At 47.7% G+C, this 19,548-nt stretch overlaps 1 protein-coding gene across 6 annotated transcripts in view; it reads right to left on the bottom strand.

The window, feature by feature from the left end:
* Window positions 1–1,134, bottom strand: part of obe (activating signal cointegrator 1 complex subunit obelus) — a 465,382-nt gene extending 464,248 nt beyond the window's left edge. For 5 of the 6 annotated variants that reach the window (XM_075697239.1, XM_075697242.1, XM_075697241.1 and 2 more), the window contains exons 1-3: window positions 961–1,134; window positions 379–517; window positions 189–304 (exon numbers count right to left, since the gene is read on the bottom strand). In XM_075697239.1, coding sequence (XP_075553354.1) covers window positions 189–304; window positions 379–515 — 253 coding nt within the window. In that variant the 5' untranslated portion in view covers window positions 516–517; window positions 961–1,134. Of the gene's footprint in view, window positions 1–188; window positions 305–378; window positions 518–890; window positions 910–960 lie in introns of those variants that run through there. The other variant, XM_075697240.1, reaches the window with a different exon arrangement.
* Window positions 1,135–19,548: the final 18,414 nt, after the last annotated feature.

Raw genomic sequence — 19,548 nt, 5'->3', positions numbered from 1 at the left:
TGCGAATATATATATATATATATATATATATATATATATATATATATATATATATATATATATATATATATATATAATTCAGTTTTTGTGTTCTAATGATCAACACTGTTCAAAGCGTACAGGTCATTCCCACCTAAAGAGGACAATGGCGCACTAGTAGCGAGCAAGCCTCAAGACTATGTACTCACAGAATTCCTGCGCATACCGAAGTAGCTCGCGCAAGGCAACAACAACATCGATGTCCGACGGTTCCTTCACAGACAGCACCGTATGCCGAACATAATTCCACACTGCGGTACTTTTCCTGTAAACAAGAAACATTAAAATCAAACATCTTGCACGAAACGACGAGCGCTCATGCGACTTAAGAAACCTTACTTGAGACGCTTTTCGCACTGTGAACGTTTCTTCTGGGCGATTGCATCACATGCTTCCTCAAAACATTCTTCGTTTGCCGCGACACCAGAGAACGTTCGAAGTGTCTCAGTAAAGTGTGGTTGCACCAAGTGATTCATTCCTGCGGGAGATTAAAATTCAGTGATCAGTAGTTTCGTTTCATGGCGACAAGTGAATTCGTTAAGTTTACTTCCGAGTGCCATTACAGACAAGCCTGGTGTGTCAAGCTAAAATGAAATGTTACGCAAATTGGAGTACTTAGTTCATTTTTTTAGTTCTGCCCACAGATCCGAGGTCCACGCGCAGATAGGAAAACATCCCTAAATTTTACACTGTTTAAAACACCAAACGCATGCGGTTCTCATCAACGACTTTTTCACCGAACTTGAACACTAAAGCGCTTGCCCTGCTATGTTCTAAATATTGAGAAATCCAATCACATTTGGTGTAATGAGTAGCATTAGCAGAAAAACAGTTCACCACATGGCATCTACCTCGGTAACACACTTGTAAACGCCGTAAACGCTCTGCAACAGATGCGGAAGTGCTCTCAGCATCACTTACCGCAAAGTAAAACAGGCGATCGTGCTTCATGACCATTGAAGGCAACACCGCCACAAAAGAAAGTGATGCACTCCTTCGTGTAACTATGAAACTCTATGCTATACTCTATGCTATGAACCACAGAACTTCGTGTACCACGACAAATCAACTCTACAGTCACGTCGCGCCACGATCGTGATGATGATGATGATCTAAGCGGCCCAACATAGAGTCACTGTACTGACTCTAGAGGACAAGCTACACATAGGGCCCATGCATAGAGTTTCTCACTACATTACCTAGAGGGAAATCTGGCGCTGCTGCGCTGTGGTATGCATGGGAATGCCGGTATATTGTGGATTCGGATTGGCATCGTTCCCGTAGAGACAGGACACCTTGAAGACGCGCTTGGCAAGTACCATAGAGTTTCTCACTACATTACCTAGAGGGAAATCTGGCGCTCCTGCACTGTGGTATGCATAGGAATGCCGGTATGTTGTGACTTCGGATTGGCATCGTTCTCGTAGAGGCAGGACACCTTGAAGACGCGCTTGGCAAGTACCGTTCCGTCTGTCACAATAATTTATTTTCTACTAAAACAGCACGTAAAAAGCTGTTTTAGCTTTATTATTACGCGAAAACATGTTTTGTTTAACTATGAGAACTTGTTATTGTGTGTACGACTACATGTTACGTAAAAAGTAACTTCAACTCCAACTTTAGCGGGCCGCTAAAGATGGAGGACAGACGACAAGGTTTGCGCTCGCTTTGAAACAGTTGGTCGTCTGTTCTTGCTTTTCTTCGCTTGGTCATGCATTGTGGGTGAGTAAAGATGTAATATGGGTGAATAGAAACATTTTATGAAGATTTTATTTTGAGAACGCATTATTTGCATAGCCATATCCACGTTTTAGACGAAGCCTCTTACAACACCAGCCAACACGAGCCTCGCAGACACATCTATAGACCGTTTCATCGGGCGAGGAGGATAGGGCGCGCGGAGAGCCTTTCCTCCTCTCTGGCTTGGGCGATCCGGCGCGGCGCTGCTTGAAAGTATTGCCGTCGCGTGCTGCGGAACGATTTTTAGATGTTTTAGATGGTATTTTGTGAAATTTACGCCGTGTCCGTTCATATAAGGTCGTCAGGGAAGCCTTTCGGTGCATCGGTAACTACAGTAGGCGGAAATATCTTTTGGGAGCGCAGAAATGTGACGCGTCTTATAAGCCGCGGTGTACGCACATTATCAGTCGCGGTGTGTGTATGTGTTGTGAACTATTTTACTTATATCGGTTTTAATTCAACAAAGAAACCCGGTGTCTCTGTATTAGCAGCATGAAATGGTAAATCTGCTCAATATCTGATCGCTTGGCATAGGGAGCAAAGCATAAACATAAGAGCGCGTGCTCGTGCACGGCCAACCTAAGGCAACCACGAAACATCTAAGCGGCAGGCGCAATCAAATATTTGTGATGCACCGGCATCGTTCTCGCGCATTTCAAGTCTAGTAGGCTTCAAATTACCATATGTCTACGCTAGCCTTCCTGCATGAGGTCGATGGCGCTGCTCGACACAGCGATCACTGCGGTTTGTGAACCAGCACGGTACATATGTAAGCTGTGCGCTTCGGCATTGCCTTTTTTGCCGGCATACAGCCATAATATATGAAGGATTGCATTAAAAGAATGCGATGCCTATTTTTGAGGACAAAATTTCCGTAATGCGTGTGAGTGCGTCGTAGTGAACGGAACAAACACAACCGAAAAAGAAATTCGGTTATAATCCTCTTTCTCGAAAAAGCAAGAGAAAACGGGCTAACGCCGCAATAGGGCCTCGCATGGTCACGCCGCACAACGTTTATAAATATATAACCGCTGATGCGGTATGCTTGGACCATGCGGTATATAGAACAAAGATATATGTAATCCAGCACTTACCACTGCTTAGGACGCTCGCGCAGTTCGTAAACAGTCCCTTTGCTGGACAAGCGTAATTCAGACTGTAAGGTATGCTCCTATCACTTGCCAAAACTATTTTATTCAGGTGCGGAAACCTCACCCATCGAACCAAGTAGTCACGCAATGTAACCTGCAGCGAAGAGTTTGAACGCTTGCCAAAGTATAACATCACAGCTCCTATCGTGGCAGAACGGTACCCACGATCACGCTGTTATGATCGTCGCGTATGTTTCCGCAGCTTAGAAATAGAGGATAATACTGCAATAAGGTCACATTAGTGACTGGAACATTCATAAATACACAATTCATCTCCGAGGCTGATTGCAGACTCGAATATGCGCGCACACATCGCGTTGCGTGTTCTGTCCACCTCAACGCCAGAGAAAATTCCGGCCATGATGCCTTAAACCACTTCAGCACGTCTCACAGAACCGTTTACTACGTAGAAGACGCACGTCATACTAAACAGACTGCACGACCGCGAAAAAAGACGCCAGAAACTGCCGCCAAGCGTATACCTGCCATGCAAAAGACCGCTTTCACCCAAGCCAGTATGGCGCTGCTCATAGGCGGCGCCACTGCGTTCGCAATATGGCGGCGCCTACGAAAAAACGGTCTATAGAGGCCAGAAGTTTTTCCTAGTGCCACGACCGAGCCGGCGCAGCTGAAATAACTTGCTATGCGCAGGGCAGATGGCGCTACCCGCGGGCGCAAGAGGCCTTCATGGGGGTAGTGCTCTCTGGTTCAGTCGGTTGATCGTGTGTGTGCTGCTGTCAATGCCTTGACAAGGCATTAAAGTGCTAAAGACAGTGCAAACTCTGGCACAGGTTCTCTTGTCATTTAGATTCGACACGGACTAGCTGTAACACCGACAGCGTGCCGCGGCAGGAGCAAATGCAAGCGTCTCGTCGGGCCCGACCTACTGCGCCGTAAAGAAGCGTAAAAACACATCTTGTACATGATACCGAAACGACAAAATGAAGAGGGACAAATTGCAGGGTGGAATGTCTTTATTACACAAGGTTCCATGTCAACAATATACTAATGCCTTGTGCGAAGTGCCCTGTGCGAGGCTACCGACAGCGCCTCATTTTCAGCAGCTTCTTTTTTATCGCTGCGCTCTTTGTTTACTGACTTTACAACAAAATGCATCCTAGTCAAGGCGTAAAACTTCATCACTTCTGCCGTAATTCGAAGTCCATGCTCTTCGAAGCTCACGTCCCTGAAGAAAATGCAGAAAGCTGACCATGCTATCTGCGTGTAGCTTATTGCGACTGAAAAACACCGTAAATGCGTCCTCAAGCTTTGCTATGAGTTGTTCAATTGGCCTTGATGGATAAACTAAGCCTCCATGGTCAAAATTTCGAGTAAGCGAGGCATTGTTGTTTGACTCGGCTTGCAAAGACAAAGTGCTGAAACAAGTTGCACATTCAGGGCAAGGAAATCTTTTAAGGATTTTTCTGACAACATACCCAGCTACATAAAAAAAAATTAGTCTGCTGTCACTTTTTTTTTTTTTTGTCTACACAGCCCTGAGGATCGCTCAGGCTGCTGCGCTCCTCGAGCATGCAGCCTTGGCTTCTGCATGCAGCAGAAGCCAAGTTTCCGCCATCCAGTACGTAAATTATCGACAAGTTCAGTTACTCGCGCATTTTTTTCTTTGGGGAGATAAGATAGTTGCAAGAGGGCAGTCACTACTTCTGCAGGCACTTTTGACCCTTTTGGAGGCTTTGCGAGGCTGCCGAAAGCCAGGTTGTTGATAATTATCAAAAACTGCCCCACTATTGGATGATCATTGCAACCGAAGCAGCTGGCACGCAATACCAAATACATTCTCCATCCTGTCTTGACTTAGGTTTGCGGTCAACAAGTACTTGTATTGCAGGGACGTGGTCAGGTATTTTACAAGCGGCAGTGTGCTTTGCAGCGTTACACGCAGCCCAATTGAGAGCCGTTCCTGCACTTAAAAAGCCGCCACCATGCTGTGCAGCATATTCCTCCCATTCATTGAGAAAAACAATAAACTCATTCAAAAACTGTGCACTTCTTGAATCAGCACGAAGGCCTTTTGATGGGATTCTAGACGACATTATAAAAATTAGTCTTTCCATTAGTTTTACAAACCGTTCTGTCGTTTCGATGTTTCTGACGCTGCCCTTTGCAAATGCGGATGAGGAGCTGCGGGCTCCTCATCCGCATGAGGATACATTCCAACACCCACAGCTGATCGAACCGCATGCCCCGGGTTGACTTTCTGGAAGCTGCCTCGAAACATGCCTTCACAACAAGGCGCTGCTTTGGAGGAAGGCCTCCGATTTTCTCCCCCGGCACAATAGTTGGGATGGACTGCGTGAGTGCCCGGAGGTCTTTGACGGTCTTGTTGAAAGTTCTTTTTTTTTTTTTTTTTTGGCCGGAATAAGTCGAGGGATTTTCGCTTCCTTGCATTTATTTGTTTTAAAGTCGCTAGTCGTTTCTTATGCTGCCTGCTGAACTGGTTCAAGATAAGCTTTCTGGAGTATTTGCATCAGGCAAGTATTTCATATCGGACGTCGTCACCGTGCAGGGTTTCGAGAAGTACGCTTTTCCATATACTGTGTATGCTAGCCAGGTGAGAGAGGCTCAATCTAACAGCCGGGACAAAGTAGCAGTTTATCTCGTCCTTTGAACGTAGCGTTCGTCGAAATGCCTTGAGCACACGACACAGGTTTCGTCGATAGCCTTGTCATCTCGCTTTATGTTTCGAGCCCATTCTTGCAAACGATGAGGGTCGGACAGGGTGTGGAACGACACTTTTTCTTTCGACGACTTGTAGCCACCTTTGCAGAGCGGCACGAAACACGTGCGACCTTTTTTGTCGGCATTATCACACGTGCATCGAGAGGCACAAACAAATCACGAACAAATCCCAGTCCGCGCGCACTTGCCAACTGGCTGGGCGAACGGCGCGCCTAGAACAGCGCGGCCAAAGCCGCTCGCCTGGTAGCTGCAGCGCCACCTACGCAGTGCATCCAAACTGGTTTCACAGGGGCCCCTTGAAATGGCGGCCGTTCACGACACTAGGAAAACCTTCTAGCTGGCGGCGAGGAGTTACGGAGTCGCCATCTATCGGAAGCGCCTCGCTGGCGTAGTATGAGGGATCACGTGGCGCGCTCCTCATAGGTTTTGCTGTCAGCGCTCACTGAAAACACCACGCGCGAGCTCTCCCGGACATTTCTGTAAGTACTTTCGAAACGAGAGAAGCTTCTTACTGTCTAAATAATAATCTTGGGCAAACTGAAAGCACACAATCGTTTACAGACGCTATCTCTTTACCGAATACGTACAGTGAACGCCACTGCGCGCGGTCGCCGCGATGGAGTCTCCCGAACCGGCTTCTTGCGTGAAAGGTAGGTAAACGCTCAGAGCAAACTATCTGAAATATGTTCTTATAGTGTTTGTATAACTAAATGGAGCGTAATAGAATGAAGCATCAATGCAGCGACCGCGCAGATTCGCAGCGACCGACTGCGCGTCTGCATGCTTAATTGTCCGCGCACTGTTTCGCTTTCTCCGCGCGCGCGTTTTCGCACCGTGCCATGAGCATTAGGCCGCAGAGTATGAGCATCTGACAGTATACAAGCAACCATTGTTGCGTGGGTGCTATCAGAGCTGTTCAAAAATAACTTCATTGTAGAGACTTCGACGCCTATACGGGGACTGTGATGTGCCGTCGTGACGATTCAATCTTTTTTTTCTTCTAAATTCTTTGACCTTTCAATACTATTTCTCGAGTTGCGCACTGTATGTTTATCCGTGTTCTCAGCGTGCAATTCCCCGCTGCTCCTTTTTTGTAATCCAGTGCATTAATTCGTAATTCACAAACATGACCATATACCATGCTTTTTTTAAATGTGCTTCTTAGCGCTGCCTTTCCACTCCACTGAACTTGCCAGTTTCTATAGCATCGACAAGTTCATAGACCAAACCGTCATGACATTAGTCGGGCAGCGGACTCGGGCGAGCGTCTCAGTGCGCGTTTTCAGAACATCGCAGACCGGGCGCCGTAGCAGAAATCTTCCTCGCGTCTGTGCTTGCTGCATACCGAGTTGTAGCCGATGACTGCCGGTTTTATGTTTCGCGAGCCGAGCTTCACACAGCTTCTTGTCCTGCGGCTACGTGTGAATAAGGCTGACACCATAGAGTTACTATACTGACTATGGCTGACACCGTGCTCCGTTGCGTGCGTCCGGCATTGCGGCACCGAGCGGTAGCCTACCATGTTGTACGCCTTCAAAGGCAGCCACTACCTATTGTAGTGCTTCCAAGCGTTGTTAAGGAGACCCTCGAAGCGGGAAAATCTCGCCACTAAATGAGGACCGCAGCGCACGAGGGAATTTAACCTCTCGTTTTCAGCTCGCTTCGGCGCGCCCGAAGCAGCCGACGCGGCCGCTATGTCCACGTGATCCCTCCTATCACGTCACGCCGACGGTGGCGCCAGCTTTTCCAGTGGTGGAGCTCGAGGCCAATACATATACCGTCATTCCCATGACGGCACGGTGCCCCCTTAAGAAACTCCCATAGACGGTGGCGCCAGATTACCCTCTAGGTGTTATAGTGAGAAACTCTATGGCAAGTACCGTTCCGTCTGTCACAATGATTCATTTTCTGCTAGAACAGCACGTGAAAAGCTGTTTTAGCTTTATTATTATGCGAAAACATGTTTTGTTTAACTATGAGAACTTGTTATTGTGTGTACGACTACATGTTACGTAAAAAGGATCAGCGGGCCGCTAAAGTTGGAGAACAGACGACAAGGTTCGCGCTCGCTTTGCAACAGTTGGTCGTCTGTTGTTGCTTTTCTTCGCTTGGTCATGCATCGTGGGTGAGTAAAGATGTAATATGCGTGAATGGAAACATTTTATGAAGATTTTACTTTGAGAACGCGTTATTTGCGCAGCCATATCCACGTTTTAGACGAAGCCTCTTACAATACCAGCCAACACGAGCCTCGCAGACACATATACCATCATTCCCATGACGGCACGATGCCCCCTTAAGAAACTCCCATAGACGGTGGCGCCAGATTACCCTCTAGGTGTTATAGTGAGAAACTCTATGGGCCCATGCATAGAGTTTCCTACAAAAAATTACTAGAGAGAACTCTGGCGCTGCAGTCGTTGTCCTACCATGGGAATGAGGGCAAGTACATGGATTTGTCTGATCTTCGTGCTTGTGGATTCTGACGTTCTTGTGGCTTTGTATATTACGCTGTATAAATCTTATTGTCGTATGTTTCAGCGCAATCTATATTCTTCGAAGTGCAGAAGACGCCGGGAACGCGTACAATTGCTATTAATTGTGCAACGATTGAGCTTGTCCAGGTGGCCAAATGGAAACGCGCCAAGCGTCTCAAGGCACTGGCATGCCTGTGCTAAATTCATAAGGGCGTTTCATTCGCTTGTTGATACATGCGTCCGTGGCTTAATGGTTTCAATGTCAGTCTTCTGTGCTATAGTCCCTATGTTCCAATCCTGCCGTCGGGCAATTTTAATGATGTTTATTTAATTATTTATTACGCAATACACTGTTGAAAATGACGAGCTTACGAAGTCACAAAGCCGCGTTTTAAGCCAAAAGGACGAAGTTTAGGCAAATCCATGTACTTCCCATAATTCCCATGCTGGGACAACCGCTTCCATTGCAGCTCCCGTAGACACTAGCGCCAGAGTTCCCTCTAGTAATTCTTGTAGGAAACTCTCCATAGAGTTTCTCACTACATTACCTAGAGGGAAATCTGGCGCTGCTGCGCTGTGGTATGCAGCGCCAGAAGACGGACGCGGAAGCAAGACGCGGACGCTCCTGTGGACGAGGCTTCAACGACTTCGTTCGTAGCTAAGTGCTCTTTTATCTTTATTAGCTAGTGTTTTGAAGTGTTTTATTTTGCATGGAGTAGGGGCGCAAATTTTGAATTTTTGGTAGGAGTAGGAAACGTACAGGCTTTGTCTAGGTCTGGCGGCTCCCCCGTTAGGCCTAGGGGGTATTTCTTTCAGCTAGCTGTTCGGATTCTTACATGGAGTAGGGAGTGATAATTCTTTGTTTTTGTTTGGGATAGCGGTCGAGGTCGGGTTTGCGTGAGTGATTTGGCGGACGTGCTCGCTGAGCCTAAGGACGTAGGCCTAGCGATGAAACCGAAGAAAGGGAAGGCCGCGGGGGACGCGGAGCAAGTGCAGTGCGACGAGTGCCTGCGCTGGTGCTCCCTCGACGAGACCAGTTTCCAGAGCTTAGCAGACGCGGAGGAATCTAGCTTTACGTGCAGGCTGTGCGAAGGGGTCAGGGAAGCAGTCCAAAAACTGGAAGGAAATTGGACAGCCAAGTTCGAAGAGCTGAAAGCAGACCTGAGGGAGGAGCGGGAGAAGCGGGTAGCTTTGCAGGAGAAAGTCACCGAGTTGGTCAAGGTGGAAGCGGTGCAGGCCGCGCAGTTGGTGAGGACTGTGGCCGAGCTTGGGGAGGCGAAAGAAAGGAGCGCCGAACTGCAAAGGCGGCTCGACGCTCTTGAGACTCGGGCAGTGGATAATGTCGGGTCAGGACACCAAAGCGAGGGCGAAGTGGGAGGCAGGGAGCCAAAGCAAGCGGTCGCCAGCTCGCCGCCGGTGAATCGGCGTAGCTATAGCGAAGCAGCGCAACACGCCCCGAGTGAGGCGACGCTGCAGCCACAGGAAGCCGGGAAGCAGGGAGAGGTAGGAGAGAGTGAAAGGGTGATTATCGCTGGCGACTCAAACATGGCTGGGTGCTCAAAAGCAATTGTGGAGAGGGTGAAAGGCGACAAAAGAGTGGCGGTAGGGACATTTCCAGGGCAGACACTGGGTTCTGTCATGGAGCGAGCAAAAGAAAAGCTCACGGAAAATGCCCACGTGCGCAACCTTGTCGTAGTAGCAGGTGGGCTAAATGACGTCCTGAACAGGAAAGGGCCAGGACTAGCCCAGCGCTTGGCGAAGGGGGTGGACGACTTGCGCGAGCTATCCCCTCAGGTGCAGATCGTGGTTTGCACGGTGCCGGAGGTGCCTGTGCGTGACAGTCACGTACAAAGAGCCGTAATGGCTGCCAATGAGGCAATATGGGAAATGAGCCGAGAGAAAGGCTTCGAGGTTGTCGAAGTAAACAGGGAAGTGAGAAGTTGTGGTGGTTTTAAACGAGATGGGATCCACTTCAATTACAGGCTAGCACGAGAAGTGGGCTGGCGACTTGGGGGTCGCGCTGTTGCTTTTTTAGGGGGCCCGCGGGCGCTCAGGAGGTCAGAGTAGGTAGTAATAAAGAAGGTCCCCTAGGGGAACATCAGAAGAGCATCGCCGTCGATAACAGGAAAAGGAGGAAAGCAAGAACAAGAGCTCGCCATGCAATAGGCTACATAAACATGCAGGGCGGCAGAAGAAAGGAAAAGTGGGCAGAGATTGAGGAGCAGTTACATAGAGAACAAATAGGGGTGTATGCGGTTACAGAAACGCACCTTAGAGACTCAGAAGAGCCGCCAGTTATTGAGAATTATGTATGGGAAGGGTGCAACAGAACTAAGTCGGAAAGAAAGGGAGGGGGAGTCGGAATGCTCATCCATCAGGGAGCCAAATGGAAAAGAGTAAATTCACAATGTCAAGAGCATCTTTGGTTATCAGGTACAATGAGTGGGAAAGAAACTTGGCTTGGAGTTGCGTATTTGTGGACCGGAATAAATTGCACAGAGAAGAATAAAGAGTTAGTGGAATGCATAAGCGCTGATATTAGGGGTTTCGGGAATGGTGCTGAAATAGTCCTATTAGGTGACATGAATGCCCACATACAGGATTTAGATGGCTATACCGACAATAACGGGAAGTCAATGCTAGACCTTTGCGAGCAACATAACCTCGTGATCGGGAATACAGGGCCTAAGTGTGAAGGACAGATCACGTGGGAAGTGGGAAACCGGCAATCGACCATTGATTACTGTCTGATGACAGAAGGAATTCATGATAAGTTGAGAGAAATGGTCATCGATGAGGAAGGGTTTAGCAGCATAGGGAGTGACCATAAACGCATCATTTTGAAAATGGGATATGTAGTTGGGAAAGAGAGCAACGAAAGCAAAATGGCCAGTCCAAATTTGAACGCTGAACAAATAGCAAATATAGTCACTAGAGTGGAGGAAGAAATTGGCAAGTCGCCAAGTAAGGGGTGGGAATATGGTGAGCTTCTAAGTGTAATAACGACAGAAACACGGAAAGAGAAACAACATGTTCGTTGGAAAGGAAAAAAGAAACCGAAAAGCTGGTGGAACAAGGAGATACGAGAAGCCATCGCCGAACGACAGAAAGCATCTCGAGAGCACAGGCAGGCAAAGAAGGCGCAGTTGCCACAGGATGAAGTAACCAGTAAATGGGAAATATACCGGGAGAAAAAGTCTATGGTTCAAATACTGGTGCAAGCAAAATTAAAAGGTGAAAGTGAACGTTGGTTGTCAGAAATACGTGAGAAAAAGAAGGCCGCACCTAGAATATTTTGGAATCACATAAAATTATTAGGCAGGAAGGCAACAACAATACAACAACATATCCTAGACGAAGATGAAAACAGACTGGAAGGAGAAGCAGCAATAAATTACATCCAAAAAGTAACAGCCGAATCTTTCCAAGGCAAGGACAAGGTTGTATTTGAAGAAAAAAAGAGCATGAAAGAGACCCAAGGGGGAAAGGAGCTAGTGCTTACAAATTTAAACTGGAAGAAAGCGGAAGAGAAAATTCCTAAGCGCACAGCCACAGGGCTAGACGAGGTTCCCGTTAGGCTGATAAATGAACTGGGACCAAAAAGTAAGGAAGCTCTCGTGAAAGCAGTTGAAAAAACTTTAAAAGATAGACGAATACCAGACAGTTGGCGACAAAGTAGAATGAATTTAATTTATAAAGGTAAGGGGGAGAAAGACAGAATTCACTCGTATAGACCGTTGACCATTACATCGGTAATATACAGGCTAGCAATGCAGGCAATCAAATTAAAGCTTCAAGCATGGGCAGAAAATAATGGCATTTTGGGAGAGCTTCAGAATGGCTTTAGAATAGGTAGGCGTTTGGATGATAACTTGTTTGTTCTTACTCAGTGTATTGAAATATCAAAAGCAGAAAGCAGACCGTTGTATGTGGCCTTTTTGGACATTACAGGAGCATACGACAACGTAGACCGCAGCATTTTGTGGGATATTCTGGAAGGGGAAGGCTTAGGTAACGATTTTATACAGCTTTTGAGAGAGATTTACCTAGAAAATACTGTTTGCGTTGAATGGGAGGGGATGAGGAGCGCGGAGAAAGTTCATATCAACAAGGGACTGAGGCAGGGGTGCCCTTTATCCCCGCTGCTGTTTATGATGTACATGGTGAGGATGGAGAGGGCGCTAGAAGGAAGTAATATCGGGTTTAATCTCTCATACAAACAGGCAGGTACAGTAATAGAGCAGCAACTCCCAGGTTTATTTTATGCGGACGACGTTGTGTTGCTCGCAAACAAGCAAAGTGATTTGCAACGTCTGGCTAATATCTGTGGACAGGAAGGCAACAATTTAGGTTTGAAGTTTAGTGTTAGAAAATCAGGTGTTATTGTATTCAATGAAAACAGTGAACAGACAGTGGAGATACAGGGCCAAGAAATACCTCGGGTAACAGAATATAAATACCTTGGTATATGGATAAACGAAGGCAACGGATATATGGAAACACAGGAAAAAACCATAACAGTCAAGGGGAAGAGAAGTGCAGCCATAATGAAGCACAGAGCGCTGTGGGGATACAATAGGTGCGAGGTCCTCCGAGGTATGTGGAAGGGGGTGATGGTTCCAGGACTTACTTTTGGAAATGCGGTTGTTTGCTTTAAATCAGGGGTACAATCAGGCCTCGACGGGAACCAAAGGTCAGTGGGTCGCCTCGCATTGGGCGCTCACGGGAAGACTACAAATGAAGCTGTGCAAGGGGATATGGGCTGGACTGGTTTTGAAGTGAGGGAGGCTCGCAGTAAAATTGAGTATGAAGAACGGCTGAGGAATATGGAGGAAAGTAAATGGGCTGGGAGAGTGTTCAGGTATCTGTACAGGCAAAACATTGATTCACAGTGGAGGAAGAGAACTAGGAAGCTTACCAGCAAGTATGCGGCCTGTGGGGTGGGCAACACAGCAACAAAGAAGGTCAAGCGGAAAGTCAGAGAGGCTGAATTAATCTCATGGGTGGCGGCAATGGAAAAGAAACCTGCCATGAGTAACTACTTAAGGGGAAAAAACGAAATTAGGAAAGAAACCATTTATGATAACTCAAAGGGAAGCTCATTGCTTTTCGAAGCGAGATCGGGATGCCTTAGAACACGCACCTATAAAGCGAGATATAAGAAGGAAGAAGAAGCATGTGCTTGCTGCGGTAAAGCTAGGGAAACGACGGAGCATATTTTATTAGAATGTAAAGACATCTATCCAGCGGTCGATTTAGGCACCACTGGCCTCCTTGAAGCCCTTGGGTTCAGCGGGAGCAATGGTAAAGCAAACAGGTCCGCAATAGACATCAGTAAGAGGCGATTGGAGGATTGGTGGAAGAAAAGTAGGGAAACTACAAAAGACGGAGACGTACAAAAGCACAGTTCGCAATAGGGTATCAGAAAATTTGGACGTGGTAGTTCATAGTGGTTTTTTTTTCATTGGTGAATCTAGGTAGGATATTAGGCAGCATAGTAGCAAGAGCTTGGTGGCGCAAGCCACCGCCCCGTTCCAAAGGGGACGCTCATAACATCCATCCATCCATGCATGGGAATGCCGGTATATTGTGACTTCGGATTGGCATCGTTCTCGGATAGACAGGACACCTTGAAGACGCGCTTGGCAAGTACCGTTCCGTCTGTCACAATGATTCATTTTCTACTAGAACAGCACGTGAAAAGCTGTTTTAGCTTTATTATTACGCGAAAACATGTTTTATTTAACTATGAGAACTTGTTTTTGCGTGTACGCTTATATGTTACGTAAGAAGTATCAGCGGGCCGCTAAAGTTGGAGGACAGACGACAAGGTTCCCGCTCGCTTTGAAACAGTTTGTCGTCTGTTCTTGCTTATCTTCGCTTGGTCATGCATTGTGGGTGAGTAAAGATGTAATATGCGTGAATGGAAACATTTTATGAAGATTTTATTTTGAGAATGCGTTATTTGCACAGCCATATCCACGTTTTAGACGAAGCCTCTTACAACACCAGCCAACACGAGCCTCGCAGACATAGAGTTAGGGCCACCCTAATAGAGTTTCTCACTATAACACCTAGAGGGTAATCTGGCGCCACCGTCTATGGGAATTTCTTAAGGGGGCACCGTGCCGTCATGGGAATGACGGTATATGTGTCTGCGAGGCTCGTGTTGGCTGGTGTTGTAAAAGGCTTCGTCTAAAACGTGGCTATGGCTACGCAAATAACGCGCTCTCAAAGTAAAATCTTCATAAAAGGCTTCCATTCACACATATTACATCTTTACTCACCCACAATGCATGACGAAGCGAAGAAAAGCAAGAACAGACGGCCAACTGTTTCAAAGCGAGCGCGAACCTTGTCGCCTGTCCTCCAACTTTAGCGGCACGCTGATACTTTTTACGTAACATGTAGTCGTACACACAATAACAAGTTCTCATAGTTAAACAAAACATGTTTTTGCGTAATAATAAAGCTAAAACAGCTTTTCACGTGCTGTTTTAGTAGAAAGTGAATCATTGTGACAGACGGAACGATATTTGCCAAGCGCGTCTTCAAGCTGTCCTGTCTCTACGAGAACGATGCTAATCCGAAGTCGCAATATACCGGCATTCCCATGCATACCACAGCGCAGCAGCGCCAGATTTCCCTCTAGGCAATGTAGTGAGAAACTCTATGCTCGCAGACACATATACCGTCATTCCCATGGCGGCATGGTGCCCCCTTAAGAAACTCCCATAGACGGTGGCGCCAGATTACCCTCTAGGTAGGGTGGCTAGAAGGGGAGGTGTGAATACCGGCGGCTCTTTCCTTCGGGCGCGCGTGACCCCCTTGCGCACCGATGCCACCAGGGGGAACGTGGCGCTGCTGCTCGCGGCGTGGTATTACGGCGTGGTACTCCCGCGCTGGCCTGCGCCTCCGCTGTGCAGTTGGTCTCGTCGCCTATTTTGGAGTGTTCCTCGCCACATTCCATCATTCGAAGGCGAGATGCTGTGGACCACCAAAGTTATGTTGAGCACCGCAGCGACGCACGGCTAGCTTATTACTTTGCAGGTTATGTGGCGAGAAGGCGTGTTTTGCCCACTCATTGTGAAGACTGCGAAGCAGCATATGTCTTAGTGATAAAGGCAATATCCCCCTGCAGAGAGCTTCCATCAGAGGCATCCAAAGAAGGGGACCTTGGGGGCCTTTTATATCCCTCAGAATCGTTCTATAGGCAGGTTGCGAACGTAGTTCCCGCGCCTACTAGGGCGCCCCTCGCGGCGGCGAGCGCGGAACCGGCAGGATACGACCGGCCCGCTTGCGTTCGGAAAGCCTGTATGTGCACTGTTTCGCGCGTAGCTGTTGCCTTTTCTGAGCAATGCCGAAGTGCAACCCGAGCTGTTGAGTAGTGGGCTGCAACAGCACGTACACCAACTCACGAGGAACAAAGTTTTACAGGTTTCCAAGCCGACCGTATGAAGCAGAACGGCGTCAACACTGGATAGCGCTCGTCCGACGGCATAAGCTGTTTTATGTTCCGGCGTTATGCCAAGTGCGTTATAACGCTGAATTCTTTGCTTTTACAGCAATGATGGCAGCAACGGGACACCTGCAGCCAGTGGCGTAGCTAGGTAGGTCATCTGGCACCCGGGGCCCATAGGTCTTCTGTCCCCCCCCCTCCTCCCCCGGGTTTATTCGAGGAAGGCGAGGATATCAACAACTTACGTGTGTCTCCAGACGTATATGACCCCCCTCCCTGCCCCCCCCCGTTGCTACGCCACTGCCTGCAGTGCGTACCAGGATATGCAGCAAACAAAGTAGTTTGTTCCCACACTGTACCGCAGTAAAGCTGTGGAACTCTTTCCCAATCCTATCCCATTCAAACAGCGCTAGGGCTTGCTGAGAGATTTGAGGAGGGGTTGGGGAGATTTGAGGAGGGGAGGAGCTGGCATACACCCTTCTGCGCCCAGCATATCAACGAAGGGGCAGTTGAGATCACCAAAATTTTTGACAACGTGGTTTATTGGAACCTCCTTTGCACGCACTGAAAAATCGCAACATAACAGAATCGCACTTCCAGTAACTTGGGCGAAAATATTTTCCCAGCGTAGTCTAACGCACCTGGTAAGTTCATCCCCTTTTTTGTGTTTGGGGAGAGCAACGTTAGAATACCTCTGGTAGGTCTTACGAGTCGTTCGTACGCCCCACGTTCTTGGATGAGTTGTTTTGGATTCGTATTTGCCGTCCTGTATGTACAGGGATAGAGAAATGATAGTGATAGAGATAGAGATAGTGATAGAGAAATGTGCAGAATATAACCAACCCTTATATATAGCTTTCATTGATTACGAGAAAGCGTTTGATTCAGTCGAAACCTCAGCAGTCATGGAGGCATTACGGAATCAGGGTGTAGATGAGCCATATGTAAAAATACTGGAAGATATCTATAGCGGCTCCACAGCCACCGTAGTCCTCCATAAAGCAAGCAACAAAATCTCAATAAAGAAAGGCGTCAGGCAGGGAGATACGATATCTCCAATGCTATTCACAGCGTGTTTACAGGAGGTATTCAGAGACTTGGATTGGGAAGAATTGGGGATAAAAGTTAATGGAGAATACCTTAGTAACTTGCGATTCGCTGATGATATTGCCTTGCTTAGTAACTCAGGGGACCGATTGCAATGCATGCTCACTGACCTGGAGAGGCAAAGCAGAAGAGTGGGTCTAAAAATTAATATGCAGAAAACTAAAGTAATGCTTAACAGTCTCGGGAGAGAACAGCAATTTACAATAGGCAGCGAGGCACTGGAAGTCGTAAGGGAATACATCTACTTAGGGCAGGTAGTGACGGCGGACCCGGATCATGAGACGGAAATAATCAGAAGAATAAAAATGGGCTGGAGTGCGTTTGGCAGGCATTCCCAAATCATGAACAGCAGGTTGCCGTTATCCCTCAAGAGAAAAGTATATAATAGCTGTGTCTTACCAGTACTCACCTACGGGGCAGAAACCTGGAGGCTTACGAAAAGGGTTCTACTCAAATTGAGGACGACACAACGAGCTATGGAAAGAAGAATGATAGGTGTAACGTTAAGGGATAAGAAAAGAGCAGATTGGGTGAGGGAACAAACGCGAGTTAATGACATCTTAGTTGAAATCAAGAAAAAGAAATGGGCATGGGCAGGACATGTAATGAGGAGGGAAGATAACCGATGGTCATTAAGGGTTACGGACTGGATCCCAAGGGAAGGGAAGCGTAGCAGGGGGCGGCAGAAAGATAGGTGGGCGGATGAGATTAAGAAGTTTGCAGGGACGGCATGGCCACAATTAGTACATGACCGGGGTTGTTGGAGAAGTATGGGAGAGGCCTTTGCCCTGCAGTGGGCGTAACCAGGCTGATGATGATGATGATGATGTACAGGGAAACTACCGCGGCGTCCTTGCACTTCCCTGAGATGCCAGCACGGCTATCGCAGCTCCCCGCTAGGATTTGTCTGCTGTCGCCGATCTACAAGAATCAATGTCGCCTATAATTTCACGCGTCCACACCGTAGATAACGAAGTAACTTACGCTGAGCTTCACGCATCTCGCTGGTGCATTATTTTTCGTTTGCGGAATAAACCTAGCAGTCACTTCCGATCAGCGCGAGTTCAACACTTCCCTCACGTCGTAGACGTGCCTCACTTCAAATGGACGACTTCCTTTCTCTAAATTCTTTTCACGAAAAAAGCTATGAAGATCTTGTAATTCCCGAAACCCGGTTAAAATCAATATCGGCACGCTGTTTCGCGCCATCGCTACCGTTTGACAGGACGACAAACACGCAGCGCGGGCTGCTGACGCCGTGAGTAATCCTACCACATTCGCGCAACTATTCGTCAGATGGCGCTAGGGGTCGGGAAGACAGGGCGCCGCCTAGCACTTGCAACGTGGCCATAAGCTGGACTACGCCCTTGAAAACAAACTTACTTGTTTATTCAGTGTAACACGCTTGCGTGCTGTGGCCGAGATTTTGCAGTCAATTGGTGAAATACCAAACGTTGGCTGACTAGACCATTCTGCTACCCTGACAGCCTCAGCTATACGTTTTTATTGCCTCACAATGATTCACTTTTTGCTTAAAGGTGTCGATGAGCAGAGCAGTGAGAAGAAACGGAAAACACTGAAACCTTGTGTGTTGTACATTTTTTCCTCACTGGTAAATAAACGATTTCATGACCAGATCTGTTGCTTCACTCTCTGCAATCATAGTAAATTGCTTATATGAGCGTCAAAATGACATGCTACAGGTCTGCAAGCGCAGACAAAAAGTTGTTTGTAAATACGTCCAGACGTTATCAGGTAATGTCTGCAGTTTACAGGTCCTACGGCACGCATAGGGCGATTGACTGCTGATCTCGAGGACGCCGGTCGCATTTTCAGGGAGGCGATATGCAAGGCGCCCGTGTGCCGTACGTATGATATCACTCCGCGTCAAAGAAACCGAAGTGGTCGAAATTTTTTCGAAGCCCTCCACTAGCCCCTAACACCCAAAGCCGTCTCACGAAATGCGCACAGACAAAACGCGTTTGAATCTCGATACAGTGTGCATCGGGCCCGTAAAATTCACAGGAGTAATGATGTGGGCTGACATAACATTGTTTTCATGATAAAGCTTCATTCTTTGACGCTCGCAGAAAGCGCGCGATACCCGAAACGGGCTCACTTTCATTTGGGTGATAGACACGCAGCCGACGCGAGGCTGGCGAGGCGCTAATTTCGGCTTTAATTTCGGCTGCGTGCTTACCCCGCCTTGGTCTACAGCGCCGCCCCGCGGCATCGGTGCGCTGTGGGGTCATGTTTGCGCCGCCGGTATTCACACCTCCCCTTCTAGCCACCCTACTCTAGGTGTTATAGTGAGAAACTCTATGCCGATATCAATGCATGGGCCCATAGAGTTTCCCATAGAGTTTCTCACTATAACACTTAGAGGGTAATCTGGCGCCACCGTCTATGGGAGTTTCTTAAGGGGGCACCGTGCCGTCATGGGAATGACGGTATTGGCGGCGAGGAGTTACGGAGTCGCCATCTATCGGAAGCGGCTCGCTGGCGTATTATGAGGGATCACGTGGCGCGCTCCTCATATGTTTTGCTGTCAGCGCTCACTGAAAACACCACGCGCGAGCTCTTCCGGACATTTCTGTAAGTACTTTCGAAACGAGAGAAGCTTTTTACTGTCTAAATAATAATCTTGGGCAAACTGAAAGAGCACAATCGTTTACAGACGCTATCTCTTTACCGAATACGTACAGTGAACGCCACTGCGCGCGGTCGCCGCGATGGAGTCTCCTGAACCGGCTTCTTGCGTGAAAGGTAGGTAAACGCTGAGAGCAAACTACGTGAAATATGTTCTTATAGTGTTTGTATAACTAAATGGAGCGTAATAGAATGAAGCCTCAATGCAGCGATCGCACAGATTCGC

This window comes from Dermacentor variabilis, chromosome 6, assembly GCF_050947875.1.
Source record: "Dermacentor variabilis isolate Ectoservices chromosome 6, ASM5094787v1, whole genome shotgun sequence".
NCBI classification, from domain to species: Eukaryota; Metazoa; Arthropoda; class Arachnida; order Ixodida; family Ixodidae; genus Dermacentor; species Dermacentor variabilis.
Note: the sequence above shows the minus strand (reverse complement) of the source record. Positions and strands in the feature narration are given on the sequence as shown.